At 64.3% G+C, this 15,929-nt stretch overlaps 1 protein-coding gene across 5 annotated transcripts in view; it reads right to left on the bottom strand.

Annotated features, from left to right (window-relative positions):
* BAHCC1 (BAH domain and coiled-coil containing 1) overlaps positions 1 to 15,929 on the bottom strand; it is a 56,065-nt gene that overhangs the window by 20,122 nt on the left and 20,014 nt on the right. For all 5 annotated transcript variants that reach the window (XR_009537821.1, XM_060136139.1, XM_060136140.1 and 2 more), the window contains exons 3-6: positions 6,141 to 6,263; positions 1,046 to 2,791; positions 655 to 763; positions 108 to 316 (exon numbers count right to left, since the gene is read on the bottom strand). Coding sequence is in view for 4 of the 5 variants with exons in the window: in XM_060136139.1 (XP_059992122.1) it covers positions 108 to 316; positions 655 to 763; positions 1,046 to 2,791; positions 6,141 to 6,263 (2,187 nt within the window). In the remaining variant the exon portion in view is untranslated. The remainder of the gene's footprint in view (positions 1 to 107; positions 317 to 654; positions 764 to 1,045; positions 2,792 to 6,140; positions 6,264 to 15,929) is intronic.

Raw genomic sequence — 15,929 nt, forward strand, 5'->3', positions numbered from 1 at the left:
AGGGCTCCAGGCTGAGGGCTGTCAGCCCCAGGCCAGCAATGGCCACCACGCCCGGCCAGGACTCTTGTCCTGCCCCATGCACCCCTACCTGCCCTCAGAGCACTGACCGTAGGAATGTCCCCCCATCCACAGGGAGGGGCTGCGGGTGCGGGGCAGCCAGGGGGGGTGGGCAGGGTGGGGATGGGGGGCTGTGTCCCCGCCCAGCTGGCTGCTCTGCAGGGAGGAGCCCCCGGCGATCATGAGATGGGGGGCCAGGTCTCCAGGGCAGCCGCTTGACGGGTGGATCCGGGCGAACTCCACGAGGTCCTTGTTGTCCCTGTACGTCACGGGGGATGGGTGGGGGGGCTCAGCACAGCTGCCATCCCTGGCCCAGCTCCTCCACCTCACCCCTCGGGGTCACGCTCAGCGCCAGAGGTATCTGTCCCAGCAGCAGTCCCCCAGCAGAAGGAGAATTAGCAGAGGAGGGAGGGGGAGTTAGCAGAACTCCCTCCAACAGCGACAGAAACCCCAGCAAAGCCTGGGGTGGGTGCACAGCTGTGCCTGAGGCAGGCCACAAAACCTGACACAGCAGCCACTTAATCCCACACGGCAATATCGGGTGAGCCCAGAGGCACGGCCCGGACCCCACCCCGAAGGCTGCAGCCCGGTTCTTACTGCAGCAGCAGCTCACGGCCGGCGAGCCCCAAGCGGTCCTCGCACAGACGCACCCTTTCCTCCTCGGCCTCCAGGTCCAGAGCGTGGGCGGAGCGGGGCCCACCGCCAGCTGCACAGGTTAAAGATGGTAGAAAGGGGCGAGGGTTGGGGCGGCTGGGGAGCCAGCAGGAACCCTACTTCGAGCCAGGGGGGCCGATGAACTAAGAGAGGGTTTTCTGCCCCGTGGCCCTCGCAGGGAAGGGGCAGGGCAGGGCAGCCCTGGGAGGGCCTGGAGACATGGGGAGGTGATGGGCACAAAGGCCCAGGGCACAGCCCTGGGAGCCTCAGGTGCGTGGATGAGGGCAGGTCAGCAACACAGCCCCACGCCTCCCTCTCTGTGGAGGGGCCATACCTTTGAAGGCGGGGGCTGCCCGGCCCTGCCGCCCTGTGTTGGCACTGTAGGCTGACTCCGCCCGGCTCACCGTGTCCTTCTGCCGGGCCAAGGCCACCGCAATGCCCACAGGCGGCTGCCGCACCTCCCCATCGCCATGCGGGGCGTCGTGCTCTCGGCTTCGGGCACAGTCGGGCCTTTCCATGTCGCCGGGAGCCTGGCCCGTGCCCTTGGAGGCGGGGAACTTCCCGTCCTGCTGGGCACAGCTGGCCTTCAGGCCCCCCAGGCCCACGAAGGGCACCTTCTGGCCGACGACCAGTGCTTGGTTGCTGTACTTGAGCAGGTTCTTCATGGCCGAGACCTCGTCAGGCGGGGCGGGCAGGTCCTGAGGCAGGAGGGCGGCCTGCTGCAGGGTGCCGCCAAAGGGGTCCAGGTAGGCGCCAGCCTTGCACTCCTCGCTGATGGCCACGGTGGCCCCCTGGCCCGACTGGACACTCCAGGGGTGCGGGGGCGGCCCGCCGTAGCCCAGAGACGCCAGCTCCAGAGACTTGCGCTTGGCCTCAGCCCCGCTGCCCCCCGGCTCTACCTCGGGGGCCACCGACTGCTGCTGATGCCGGATACGAGCCACCTTCTGGGCCCCGGGGGCACCCACAGGGGTCTCCTTGCTGGCAGTCTTGTCTAAAGTGCAGCAGGCCTGGGTGACTTTCCCGCCCAACGGGTCCTGGTGACTTGGCCGGGCGCAGTCCTGTGAGGGGGCGGGTAACTCAAAGTAGCCGCTTTTGTCCAGACCTGCTTTGGGGAGCCCCGGGAAGGGGGCCTCGGGGCCTGCGCTGTCCAGGTACTCCAGGCCCTTCAGCCGGGGGTTGAGGGCCGCCTCGAAGCTCCCGGGCCGCCGCTCGCCCTTGCCCTCGGCCTTCAGGTGGGCATAGGAGACCCCATAAAGCGCAGCATGGTCAGGCACTGCAGCCCCATCCAGGTGCCGGTCCTTGCCCTCACCCGCCACGGCACAGGCCTCGGCCACCTGGAACGGGCGGCTCTTGTCGGCCAGGTGTCCCACGGAAGGCACGAAGGTGGGCCCGCTGGCCTTCGGGTCCCGGGGGACTTTGTCCTGCAGGGGGCAGAGCCCATCCGGGCCCCCATGCAGCTGCAGGCAGGGGAAGGAGCCGGCGGCCGTGCTGAGGGGTGGGGGCGGCCCGGCGGGCAGGCCAGACGGCACCGTGTAGGGCACGGCATGGTGCAGCAGCTGCCTCCGCTCCAGGCACTCGCCGAAGGCTGGCCCAGGCTCCACGGGGCCGGCTGCCTCCTTGGTGCAGCGTCCGGAGGCCGGCACGCCCACACCCGGCCGCCCCAGCACACCCCCCGCGCAGCTGGCCAGCGCGGACCTGCCCAGCTCGCCGTCGAGCACCTTGGTGTTGAGAAGGCAGGAGGCCAGGTGTTTGGGGCGGCCCTCGCAGGCACCCCGGGCCATGCCACCCTCCTTGCAGTGCGAGTCCCCCGGTACGGGCAGCACCAGCTTGTGCCGCCCCCTGACGACGTCCTCCTCCACCGCCGGCCGCTCCTTGCCCTCGGCCGCCTTGCCGGCTTTCTCTTTGCCCATGAGGAAGCGGTCGAACTCCTTGGCGCCCTTCTGCAGGTGGCCGGCCTCGCCCCGGTCGCGGCTGCAGGAGCCGATGGGGTGGCCGGGGGCGGCCCGGGCCACGCTGGGGAAGTTGTGGTTGGCGGGCAGGAGCGTGGGCTGGGGCGGCAGGTTGCGCAGGTAGAAGTTATCTGTGTGCCGAGAGAGCTGAGGTCACCGGGAAGCCTGGGGCAGGGGCTGGAGGGCTCAGTGCCCCCAAGACACTGTGCCAGGTGCCTCCCCACTGCCAGCTGACACTGACCCACTGGCACTTTATGAGGAAGGTTTATAATTGTAAAATACACGTGATGTAAACATCACCACTTTAACCATTTTTAAGTGTGCCGTTCAGCGGTAATTAGTACACTCGTGTGATGCAGCCTTCACCACTGTCCATCTCCGGAATTCTTCATCGTCCCAATCTGAAGCTCTGTCCCCATTAAACACTGACTCCCCATGCCCCAGAGCTTTTGACTTATGTTCAGCCCCTAGGAGATGGGAGCTGCAAAGAGCCCAGCCCCTGTGCCCGGCTGTACTCATGGAGATTAGTGAAGGGAAGGCAGGAGCGGGCGGCAGTGTGCCCTGACCAGAGCCAGGGGGTGAGGTCTGGGGCCACGGGCCTCTCCCCCAACCCCACACGATGCTGGGGGAGTGTAAACTGGTTGGGTCTCTACAAACAGCTGTCAGAACCTTAAAAGCTGCGGAGGCTGTGGGCTCACAGTTGGGGAATGGCTAAGTGCACAGCACACAGCTCAGGATGCCCAGCCACGTGGAGAGTTGCCTGAGAGACGCCCCTGTAAGCAGGACCGTGCACTGTGGACAGTAAAGTGGACAGCCTTTAGTAGCCCCCTGTAAGTGCTAAGACCCCCAGGAGGAAGTGAGGCCCAGGGCAGGTATGTGTCTGAGAATGGGCTGGGTGTGAAGGACCGGGCCCACCTACCTCCTGAATACTCTGGGAGGCCCCCAGCCAGGCTGGGGGCCTAGGATCATTTAAAGAAAGGAAAATGGTCCCAGATGGCCGTCCCCACCTAGTCCACTATGGGCTCTCAATGCCTCTACAGCTCTGGGCCCATCCAGCTTGGGTGGGTGGCAGGTGTACCCCAGCTCCCTGCGCTGGGCCACGGCTTGCTGTCCAGCATGGGCCCTCAACCTGGGGTGCCTTGCTCTCTACCTGGGTCCCCAGCCAGCCCTGGGGACACCCACAGCTCCCTAAGCCTGTCTCTGGGGACCCTGGAGGGCCAACCCCATCTACACCCAGCTGGCACCCTGGATGGCATGGAGCAGAGAGGGAACAAAAGAAACCTTCAGAACTTGTAAAACCGGCCTGAGTCATGTAAATTACTTGTCAATTTCCTGCTAATTAAAGCAAGGGGGAAGAGTGTAGCTAAACCTAATTAGCTCAATTTCCAAAACCAAAGTGTTCTTGGGTGGGGCTCTACCACAGCACTGTGAAAGCAGGAGGCCACCAGCCAGTGAGTGCTCCTGGAAGCCAGGGGCCCACACCCTGGATGGGGTCCCTAGCTGTGGGTCCGATTTCTGGGGCTGGGACCACCTGCTTGCTCCTGACAAGCACTGTCAGCAGCACACAAGCGGCTGATGTGGGAGTTTGAGGTGCTCAGCCTGACGCCTGCGGGGGGCTGTCCTCTGGGCAGCAGTGCACCTGGCCTCCAGCCCCGAGGAGACTTGGTTCCCTGGGAGCGTCCAGCGTCCGTCCCTACCCTTGATGGGGCTGGGGAGCTCTCCTGGCCCTGTCTGTAGGCGGGGTCTTACTTGCACCCATCAAAGCTGGCCAGCCCTGGGCTGGGCCAAGGCCTTCCCTAGCCCTGCCTGGACAAAGATGCAAGATGGGCTCCAGGACATAGACAAGCTGAGGTCACAGAGTGGGAGGCTGTGAGAAGGGGCTGGGGACGGCAGTGGAAGGGCAGGAGGGCTGGCCACAGGCCCGCCGCCAACCTGCCTCGCAGGGTCACCTCTCTGGGGTCCCCTTCCTTCTGTGAGACCCTTCAGGACTCTCTCCTGCTTAGCTGCTGCCACCTGAAGCCGACCCCCACTCAGAGCCCTGATCTTGGGGATCCTTGGGCTCCCCGGAGCTGCTTCTGTCCTTATCCACCCTCCTTACCCAGGTGGTCCCTCTCCTTGGCCTGGGTCAACCTCTTAACCTGCCCCTCTGGCACTGACCCCCCACCATGAATGTCCAGTCACCCCTGGGAAGGCAGGTCCCCCAGTCCCTCTGCAAGGAAGCTGAACTCACCCCTCCCCTCTGAACTGCTCCTCTGCAGGTGCGCCGCCCTCCTACAGCCTGGGCCATAAATGGGGGGTTATCTGGGAACCCCCTGACCCTCATGCCCATTTCAGGTCTCCCATGGGATCCCATGTCCCCATTCAAGTCCATTATTTGTCATCTAAACACAGTAACTAACCGAAAAATCTCTCTGCCCCAGCTTCTTGGGCACCACCCCCAGAAGATCTTTATAAAATGCAAATGAGACGTCACCCCACCAAGGAAAATCCTGCAGACAGGGCAGCAAGGCCTCATGCCACTCCCCACACCTGTCTCATCTCCAGGTGGCTACACCTCCCACGGGCTCCTTGAGGCTGGGCCTTTGCACGCAGACGTGTGAGTGTGTGTGTGCATGGCATGAGCATATGCCCTATTCACGGAATGCCCTACTTTGCACGCAGACGTGAGTGTGTGTGTGCATGGCGTGAGCATGCCCTCTTCACGGAATGCCCTCCTTTGCACGCAGACGTGTGAGTGTGTGTGTGCATGGCGTGAACATATGCCCTCTTCACGGAATGCCCTCCCCATGGCTCCACCAACCCCGCCTTCTCATCAGCAAAGCCTCAACCTCAGCATCCCCTCTCCAGCGACACCTCCTGCCAACAGGGTAGATGTTCCTCTGTCTGCTGGGGGCACGCTATTGCCCCCCTTCCCTGCTGCCGCCCGCCCCCCACCGCCACCCGTCCCCTGCCCTGTCTTGACCTCAGGCCCAGGTGTGGGGTGGGTCCTGGGCCTCGTGTTGCCTAGCTTGGTGAGGCACGAAGTACAGGCTTCTGGGGGGCCTTCCCTACTCCCACCCGATGTCCCTGGGACCCCTGTTGGGGCGGGGCGGGGGGTGCTACAGCAAAAGGCCAGGTGCTGAGGGACCTGGGTGCCACCCCTCAGGGCCACGGTTGTTTGCGATGCTTCCATCTGAGCCACGAGAGCTCAGGGAGCTTGGCTGTGTTTTTTCAGCGAGCTCGCCTGACCCCGGCATGTAACCTGCTGCTTGGCTGTGGTCCTGGGCCCTGCAGTTCAAAGTCTCCAGTGGCCTGAGAAGCAGGCCCACCCTCCTCCAGCCCCTATCCCTGCCGTGGCCTGAGACCTGGAGGTGAGGGTTCACCCAGGCTGGCCACGTTTACCTGGCACCCCAGAAGCCCCCAGCCCTGCCCTCCACCCCTCCAGGATGACCTGTGCCCCAGGCCCCACGCAATCCCTCACGGCCCCACACCAGCACTTGCCTTTTTGGGTTCCATAGAAACGATGTTGCCCATAGAGAACATTGCTGTTTCCATGGTGATCCAAGTGGCTCATGGGTAGGAAGGTAGATGCCAGACTCCCTGAAAATCTGGGGTACCCTGGAGCTAGAGAAGCAAGGAGACAGCTGTAGAGGCAACTCCAGGCCCCAGGCTCGCACCCGCCCTGACCCCAGGGAGGCGAGAAGCTGGCGGGTGGCCCGGGAGCGATGCCCCGTGGAGCCTGGTGCGTGCAGCCCGCCGGTGGGAAATCAACCCATCAATACATCATATTAACTCTGACTCGACTAATACCATCCCTCCGGTGTGGCACAAATTGAATTGCTGATGGGCTGGGGAGAGAGTGGAGGATGGAGGAGGGAGCCTTTGATTTCTCACCCAGCAGCACTTAGCAGTGCGGGAGCTTTGAGGCAGGGCAACAAAAGGGGCTCTGGAGAGCGTCCTGGGAGGAGGGAGACGCGGTGGTCACATACAGTGGACAGAGGCCCTTGCAGCCCTGGCTGAGCGTCTGGCCAGGAGGGGCAGGGCTGGACACGACCTGGGCCTGCACCACCCATAGCCTCCAGGTGAGCAAGCGGCTCTGGGGTCAGTGACCCACACCCCGGGGCTGACTTAGTTGGGTGTGACAGGCTTCTGCCTTGCTGGAGGCCGCAGGTATGGGGCTCTCCACCAGCCGGGCCTCCTCTGTGCTGTGAGATCTGCAAAAGGAGCTGGTGCCCAGCCGTGGCAGCATCGCCCCCAGGAGAGTTCCCTGCATTGGTCCCCAGCCTGAGACCCTCCCTGGAGCTTCCCAGTCAGGTCAAGCAGGCCCCTCTCTGTCCCTCTGAGGGGCCTGGACTTGTCCTCCTGGCCTGGCCCTGCCCAGCACAGGAACACCAGCCACACCCTGGACCTCGCTCTGGCCACCTGGGACACACACCCTGCCCCCCAGAAGGGATGAAGACAGACAGAACTAACACTTGGCCGGGGAGGCCCATCTGGGCACTGGCGTCCTGGCCAGGCACATCCAGGGGAGGTGTGTCTGCTGGACGCCCAGAGCTACCAGCCACTTGGAATGTGGCTCCTCACAGCTGGTCCTTCCCCACCAGGCCCAGCAGTGAGGGGGCAGGGGTGGGTGGAGGGCCTGCAGCTGGGATGGCCGAGTTGGCTGGGCTGGGGTGGGCAGGACGCTGTCTTACTCCACAACTCATGCTTTGAGCTAATGCTCTGAACATTTTCCCCATGGAAAATGAGTTTGTCTTGGGGACCCCATGATTGTCCCAAGAGTGACCGGCTGCTGGGAGCGGCTTCCCACCTGACTTCTGGGGCTCCTGGGCTTTGACGAGGGAGTAGGAGTCACCGGGTCTCCCCAGGGAGCAGTGGCCTCAGGGACAGGGAGAGGGAGGGGCTGGAGCAGGGCCCTGAGGCAGCAGTCCCCGAGGGGAAGGCGCGGGTCGCAGGGCAAGTGTTTGAACAAGGTCATGACTGTGCCTTGAAACAAGGGAGCTGCGAGCCCCATGCCTGGGGAGCAGGGGTGCCAGCACCCCACTTAGTGCGTCGTGTTGAAGTCACGGACGAGTCTGAGTCAGGGAGTTCCGTGTGAACCTGCTCATTAACTGTTTTCCAAACTCCTTTTAGGACAGAAGCCCTTTGCCGTTTCAGTGGAACTCCTTGTGGCAACTCATGGCTGCACGCTCCGCTCCACTCCACAGAATACACGAGACAAACACCTTTCCAGAAGGGGAGGCTCAGAGCCATAGCACAGACCTCCAGGCCCCCAGGCCCTCAGAGGCCCGGAGGCCGGCCTGCCATGTTGCTGCAGCTGTTGAGATGGAGAGTGAAGGCCGGCTCTGTCTCAGCGCTGGGGGCATCTGTGGGGGCATGGGGGGCAGCCCTGGAGCTCACCGTGAGCGTGGGGGGCCCAGAGGCCCCTTGGCAGGTCTGAGGCTGAGGGGGAGCTATGCCAGCGTGGGTGGGGCTGTGGAACCCAGCTCAGAGGTAGGGATGGACGAGGAGCCCCAGGAGTACCACTCAGAATGGGAAATGGGCAGGCATCCAACAGGGACACTCTGGGATGCCCCAGGATCAAGGCCCCCAGTCCAAATGGCGCACCCTGCACCCTGCTCCTGGCAGCCCCCTCGGCAGTAGCCACCGTTCAGCCCTAATGACGCAGTGTCACGGTCTCTAGCCCAGGGGATCTGAGGTCAAGCTCTGGAACGCTATCCCCAAGAGGTGCTCCACGCAGAACACGGCCCGTGCCAGCCCCATTCGGAGGCTCTCCACCAGCGTGCACGTTGTGAAAGCTCTGAGAAGTCCCAAGACGTCTCCCCACTGGGGGTTCACATCCCAGGCCCATCTGAGGACGCAGGGAAGGTGCCCACCACCCCCCAGGCCTGTCCCCCTGCAGCCCCCTCCTGCGAGGGCACGGCTGAGTTCGGAGAGCCTGGCCAACTGGCCTGGTTTGTGTGCAGAGACACATCTGGAGCAGATGTTCCCTAGATTAAACGCAGCTCCTGGAAGACTTGACAAAAGCAGAGAGCCGGACGGGGGTGGGGCGGGCCGGGGCAGGGGGGCAGAGGCCTGTGTGTGTAGTATGGGGAGCGGTTAAACCACCACAGCTGTCCTCCTTTAATTGGCTGCTGTTAAATGTTTTACGGGGCCTCGTTTTGGTAAACAGAAGTCTGTAAATTCCTCCTTCCCAGACACCGTTTCCCAGGCACAGACCCCCATGACCCCTCGGGAGGTCTGGGCCTCCCGCCCACCCGCCCTCCGGGGAGCAGGCATTCAGCTGGCCAAGTGGTGGGCTCCTTCCTGCCGCACCCTTTGGGGGCAGTGGGAGGGCGATGGCCATGCACGTCCTTCCACTTCTGACCCTGAGATGGTGGCCAGGGATGAGGGGACAGAAATCTACCAGGGGCCCTTCCCCCATCTCCAGCCTGCCTGAAGCCCCACCCTCTGGGACCCCAGAAGGGGAATTAAGGTTCAGGGAGGAAGGAGGGAGCAGCTGGGGGAGACGGAAGAAGAAGCAGAGGGGGTACGGGCCAGGGCTGAGTGGGGCGGCCGGGGCGAGTGTGAGGAAAGAGGCCCGGACGGGTGGGTATCTGGGGTGGGGGGCAGCGAGGGAGGAAGGGGAGAAGTCCTTCCAGCCCAGCCACAGAAAGGACCCTTTCTTTTCCCAACAAGACTGTACTCTCTGAACTGAAGAAGAAAATAAAAAATGATTTTCATGAATCAGAGCAGCTGTTCTGAAACCAGAAGCCAGGGCCGCTGCGTCCAGCCTGGGAGAAGGGGCTTCTGCAGAGGAGAACGTGGTGGTAGTTCAGGGCTCTCGAGGGGGCTCAGGGAGCAGGGGACGGGTGTCAGAGTTCCTCTACCCAGTACTCTTTCAGGGGTGGTGTGGTCCAGAACCCCGTCATTCCCAGGCCCTCACACCCCTTGAGGTCGGGCTACTGTGATCACCCCAACTGACACGCGAGCCCACGCTGTATCCCTGGGCCCTGCTGCCCTCGGAGCCCTGGAGGCCCCTGGTGAGCTCCGGGGAGAGGCCCTGGGCCTCAGGGAACACCTCACTGAGGATGCCCCCCATCCTGGCCCCACGCTCTGAGTCGCCAGGAGGCAACCCAATCCTGTGACATAAGTGGCAACGGAGGACAAAAGGTTGACGCCATCAGCACCTAATGAGGTGCAGTGAAGTGGAAGCAGTCTTGAACGGGGCAGGGGCAGCACAGACCAGGTCCTTGGGCTGCTGGGACGCCCCGGCACCCCACCCCCAGCATCCCCTATGGTGGGAGTGCTCCTGGCCAGGTCCTGGGGGAGGGGTGCATGGCCAGCCAACAGAGGACCAGAATCCCCGGAGCGGGGTGGGGGTCAGGGGTCCTCCCACCACAGGGTCCCTCGAGATCCCCACCCCCAGGCCCACAGAGCTCAGTGCAGACACTGAAGGCTTAGCAAACTCTTCCAGGGGCCTGACGCACAGGGCTCTGATCACCCCCATGCTACCAGGGTCCTGCCCCAGCTCCCTGTACGCACACCCACGAGGGCAAGGCCTTCTGCAACGGATGTCCCCTGCCCCCCATGCCACCTTGACAAAGGCATTGCCACCTCTCTGGAGGCTCAAGTTGCTAGAAAGTTCTCCCCACCACTGAGCCCTGAGTTAAGGCCAGGGGCTGCCAGCAGGGTTCTGGCATCAGGTCCCAAGGGCAGCTGCCCACAACATGACTGGCTGAGCCCCCAACCCCTGGGACCAGGAACCATCCTTTTACATAGCCAGCCATTCTGGGCAGGCTCTGGGAAACCTGGATCGGACCATCTCAACTACCCATCTCCTCTGGGTCGGGGCCACCCTCCAGGGCTCAGCAGAGGCTAAAGCCCCTCTGGATAGAGCCCCACCAGACCACGCCATCCCCCCATCCGTGTCCTGCCAGCCCTGACAGATCCCATCCTTTCTCGACCCACAGCAATCCCCGCAGACACCTAGGCAAACCACCCTTGCTCCTGGGGCCCTGCACACTCCTGTCATTTTGAATTCTGCCACACGTGCCAGGCTAGGGGTCCCAACCCAATGCCCAACACTAACTGGGTGCTGGCTCTCTCCCATGTGACACCCCTTTCACTCAGGGTGCCAATGGGTTTCGACTGTGGTGCGTAAGACTACTAAACGATAGTGACCACCCAGAATGCTGGATTAAGAAGGATTCTGAGGCTGCATCCACATGCAGTTTAGAAAGTGCTGCGATTGACTAATAATGTCTGCCCTGGGTACAGGAGGGGCATTGGCAACAAGTTGGGAGGACGCTTGCCACCACCCCTGCTCTAGTATCTGAAGTGGGTAACCTTGCAACAGCCCCCTCCCCATGTCCTCCCTCTTCCTTGCCAAACACTCCGGCTTCTGTCCATAAGCCCTCTCAGGTTTACAGTGGTCAGAACCCATGGGTATCCAGGCCGTGCATCAAAGTGCAGCTCCCAGGACCAACCACCCTGGGCTTTGCTGGGAGGAGCCTAGCGAGACCCCTTCTGGGGCTGAAGGTGGCTTTGGAAGCTGGGCCCCTCAGGGAGTGGCCAGGCCTCAGCCTCTCACAGTTGGGGGCTGGGGTGGGGGCCCGAGGGCGGCACAGGATGATTCCTGTTCCACTCCATCCCATCAGAGTTGGCCCACCGCGCACGCACACTGACCCCCAGTCACCCCAGGTTTGGGCCTGGCAGCCTCGGTCTGTTCCCAGGCCGGGAGGAGTGGCTCAGAGCCGGGGGAAGGTGCCAGGCTGCCGCGGGCACCTCCGGAACAAAAGCAGCGGGCAGCTAGCCCAGGAGCCAGGCGGTTGTGGACAGTCCTGGGCTCCTGGCACGTGCTGCGCAGGGAGGAGCTGGGCTCAGGCCGCACAGAGCAGAGATGCAGGGCTCAGCAGCAGTCCCTGCGAGGGAGCAAGGCCTGCGGGCTGGGGAGGGTTGGGTCCCAGGGCTCGCTGCAGGACTAAAGATGGAGAAGATAACAGAATCTCAGAGCTTGGAGCTGGGAACAAGCTGGCACGACCTCCCAAACCCTCACGAACACCCCAGCCGGCAGCTCTGACTGCCAGGGAGCTCAGCTGGAGGGAACCCTTGCACCGCCCCTGCCCAGGCCTCCTGCACCTGGCTCCGCACGCTGCCTTCTTGCACACTCCAAGCCTCGCCTCCACCACCCCGGGGTGTCTAAGACACGGGGCGTGGGGCCACAGGAACAATGCAAGCCAGCCCCACACCCGGATGTGACACCAGGCCTCTCCCCAGCCCTGTCAGGCCCAGGGCTGCCCACACACACCCCTGCTGCAATGTCAGCGCAGGAAGGCACCACGGCCCCCGGCCCAGCAGTGGACAGTTGCTACAGGGGACCTGCAAGGACAGAGGGGTCCCCAGAGGCTGAGACCCTGATGAGGAGGCGGGCTGACGCAAGGCCAAGTGAGGGGCCAAGGTCACAGGGAGGGCTGGCCCAAGAAGGCTCTGGAGGGGGTCAGAGGTCCAGACGGGACAGGCCTCCTTCTGACTAAGATGAAGCTGGCGGGAGAGGGCCTGTCTGGCAGGGCAGCCCTGATCCCCACATCTGGATCTGGGTAGCTCGGGCCCTTCCCCCATGCTGTCCAAGATCTCAGAGGAGCCAGCTGCTCCCACTGACCCAGCTCCTCGCCTCCAGCATGGGCAGGGCCAGGTGGGCAGAGTGAGGGGTGCCGCTGAGACGTGGGGGCATCTTCACTGGGCGGGGGGCAGGGATCGTCAGCGGTCCTGTGGGGGCCGATTCAGAGGCCATTTTGGCCACCAAGAAAACTGAGGCAAGGAGAAGGGGTTGGAGCTGCCAGGGTCTGGGGGAAAAGGACCAGGTCCAGGGCAGGGACCTGCCTCAGAGAAGGGCTGGTGGAGGGCTCGTCTAGACGGTGTCACCACACACAGATGGTGACACTGGCTGGGACCTTTGTCCCTCACACAGACATGCTCCCAGAAGCCCTGGTGAGCCCTGAAGCCTCAGAGGGGACAGAGCGGGACAGAGGGACAGCTGACAGGGCTCAGGGAAGCTGGGGCGCCGGGAACGGCAGGGGGTGCCCAGTGGCCCTTTGGTGCAGCCCCTGCCCCCACGGGAGGTCAGCCCAGCCTTGGATGGAGAAGTGGCTGCCGGGGTGGGTGCGGCTCTGACAAAGAGGCCAGGCAGGCTAACGGCCAGCGCTGGTACACGTGCCTGCTGCCTCCCGAGGCTCCCCCTCCAGGTGGCACAAGAGACCATAAGTAGCCCAGGCTGTGGGAGCACAGCAGCTCCGGCCCCCAGCCCTCCCCAGCTGAACCCCCAGGAGCAGAATCCCCTTTCATGGCCCTGTGGGTGGTCCCACCAGGCCGCCGGGGGTGGGGTAGGGAGGGAGGGGGCCAGGCTTGCTGACAATAGGACCAGCTGTGCTGCACCCCACCCCCGCTAGGACCCACCCAGGACAGGCTGGCTGGACACTGGTTCACCCCTGCCTTGGGCCAGTTCCGCCGCCCACCCCACCCCAGGCCCCAGAAGGGAAAGTCTAGTCTCTGGCAGGACCCCTCACTTGGGTGAACCTGGGGGGCCAGGAGGCCCGAGGGCTGCACAGACGAGCTCTGCCCCAGGCCAGATGTTCCTGGGCGGCTCCTCCAGCTCCGGGGTGCTTCTCCTGCACCCCAGCTGCTCCACCAGGGAACCAGGAAGCTCTGGCCCCTGCTCTAGCAGTTGTCCCACAGATGGTGGACTGGGTCCACCCATGGAGAGCTGGGGGGCCCTGCCTGGAGTGGAAAGGCGCCTGGGCCCATACCCCTCCTGGCCCCCGCTGACATCCCCCGAGCCCATCCTGGCCTCCTTGCCCTTAAGCTAAGAACCCCTTCAAGGGCGTAGCCCTGACCAGCCCCAGGCTGGGGAGGGGGCGGCAAGCAGCCTTTGCCAGGCACCTGTCTTCCCACCCATCCCGGGGGTGGTGAAAGGATGAGGGTGAGGTCAGACCTCTGAGCAGCCCGCCCAGGCAGCCCACCGTGCCTGCCGCCCCCGCTCTCCAGCCATGTCGCGTGCCCCCCGCCCACCTCTCCCCCCTTTCCCCTGAACACACACGGCAGAGAAACAGGCCCCGGCACGCAGGGAGCCAGCTGGCACCCAGTCAAACTAGCAGCCCGGCAAGCTGCCAGGGCAGCCCGCCAGCAAGCACTGCCACTCAGCCCCGCCCGCCCGCCCGCCCGCCGGCCTCTACGCCGGGAGCTCACAGCGAGGCAGCCACACCACGTGGCCTGTCGGAGCGAGGCTGCGGAGGGCGGAGGGCAGGGGAACCCCGTAGGAAGGGGATCCCAGGCTGGGCAGCCTACCCGGAGGCAGAGAAGGGGGAGTGTGAGGGGGAGGCACAGGCCTGGGAGGTGGTGTGGTCCCCAGGACAGATGCACTAGCTACCTCAGGTGGGACCCGGCAGGTTGGGGTGCTCTCCCCGGGGGCTGCTGCTCTCCCACACTCATCTTTAGCCCCAGATGGGCCCTGCTCCCCACCCACCCCATGTTCCAGAGGCTGTGTTGAGGTGGGAGGCTCGGAGGCCCCATCTGCTTCCCCTTGTCCTGCATCCACCAGTGTTTGCCCAGAGCCCAGTGCCCCACACGCGTGCCCTCTCCCGTGAGACCATGGGCACGTCCAGCCTGAGGAGGACCCGGGGCTGTTTCAGGGCTGCTCAAACTGCCCTTGCCTCGAAGTAGCTGCCTCCCCAACATGCAGGATGGGCAGGGTGGGTAGGGGGCCGGCACAGCCAGGGTGCTACCCCCACGCTGGTCCCATCCCACTGGGTGGTGACAACTGTCACTGCCAGGTGGCTCTGAGGCTGTGGCTGTGGGCGGCGGGGTGTCCCACAAGCAGCTCCGCCGAGGCAGCCGTTGGCCGGGGGAAGTGAGTGTCTGGAGGCCGTTGAGGGTGCTATCTGCAGGCTGCCTCCCACCCGCCTCTCCCCAGCAGTCCCCAGAGGGGCAAGACAGGGGCACCTTCTCCCCGGGCCCCAGGGCAGGTGGCACTGCCCACAAACTGCCCTCCTTGCCGGCAAGGTCCCCAAGGGTGGGCCGGAGCGGCGGGGGATATATGTGTCCTGACGCAGAGCTCTGCCATCCCGACCCTGACCGGGGCCACCGTTGCAGCCAGCCTGGCTGTGCCCACACACCTGTGGCTGGGCCAGGGCAGGACAGCGGCCGTTAGTTCGGTCGAGGTGGTCCCACATGGCTGCTGTGGGTATCCCCTGCCCTCACCACAGCAATCGGCCCTCTCCTCCCTCCCACAGACGTCCTGGGAGCCAGATGCTCCCACCAGGGCCAGGAGTGTGCCTGACAGCCACAGAAGGCGGAAGGGCTGGAAAGAGCAGGGGAGCGAGGGGTGCCACGAGCCTGTGGGGTCCACCCATGGCCGGCCCAGGAAGCCCCGAACCAGGGCCTGGCACTGTTGCACCAGGTCTCCCCTGGGGAGGCTGCTAAGAGGCAGGGGTGGGAAGCAGGCAGCAGAGGTGTCTCGGCCAGGGAGCCTGCTCTGCCCACCTGGGTCCTCAGGGCCAGCCCGGCCTCCCCTCCACCGGGGAGGAGAACTGCTCCTTATCGCCTGCCCAACATGTGCGCTCCACACGGCGCTTAAAGCCCAGATTATTTTAACAACTGTCCCTCACTCGTCACCTGTCCTGTTTGGAAAACAGCCCCTTTCTTGTTGCACAAAGAGAAGTTTCTCTCGCTCTCCAGCAGCACTGGGCGCTAATCTCCCCGCCTGGAACGCGGGTGGCAGCGGGCGCGGTGTGTGGGTCCACGTGCTCTGCAAACACAACGCCCGCTGCTCAGCAGTCATTGAGTTACGGCGGTGCCGGTGCCAGGAGCGGAGAGCCCTCTGTGCCCGCTGCCAACTGCAATTACCTCTCCGTGTGCCAGCCGCTGTCGGGTTTAACCCTTCCCACGCTGTGATGGCCAAGCCAATACCAGGAAGCTCGGGTGGGGGACACTGGGGCCCAGGGCCTCTGCCCACGTCACAGTGCCCAGGGGCTGAGCGGACAGTGGGGAGCTGGGCGGTGCGGAGCTCTGTCCCTCCGTGGGCAAGCCAAGGGGAGCCCCAGGGCCCTAGAAGGGTCTGCAGGGGCCCTTCTCCAGCTACGAGGCCTGAGACACATGAGGCACCTACTGTGTGTGTGAGGCTGCAAGCGAGGGGGAGGAAGGGGCCGGGAGGGGCTCTGTTCTCGGCCAGGCCCCCAGGGTGGCAGCTGGAGTCTGCTGACAGCTCTCTCCTCCCCACCCCTCCCTCCCAGCTGACACATCTGGAGCCCATGCCTC

This window comes from Lagenorhynchus albirostris, chromosome 20 (assembly GCF_949774975.1).
Source record: "Lagenorhynchus albirostris chromosome 20, mLagAlb1.1, whole genome shotgun sequence".
NCBI lineage: Eukaryota > Metazoa > Chordata > Mammalia > Artiodactyla > Delphinidae > Lagenorhynchus > Lagenorhynchus albirostris.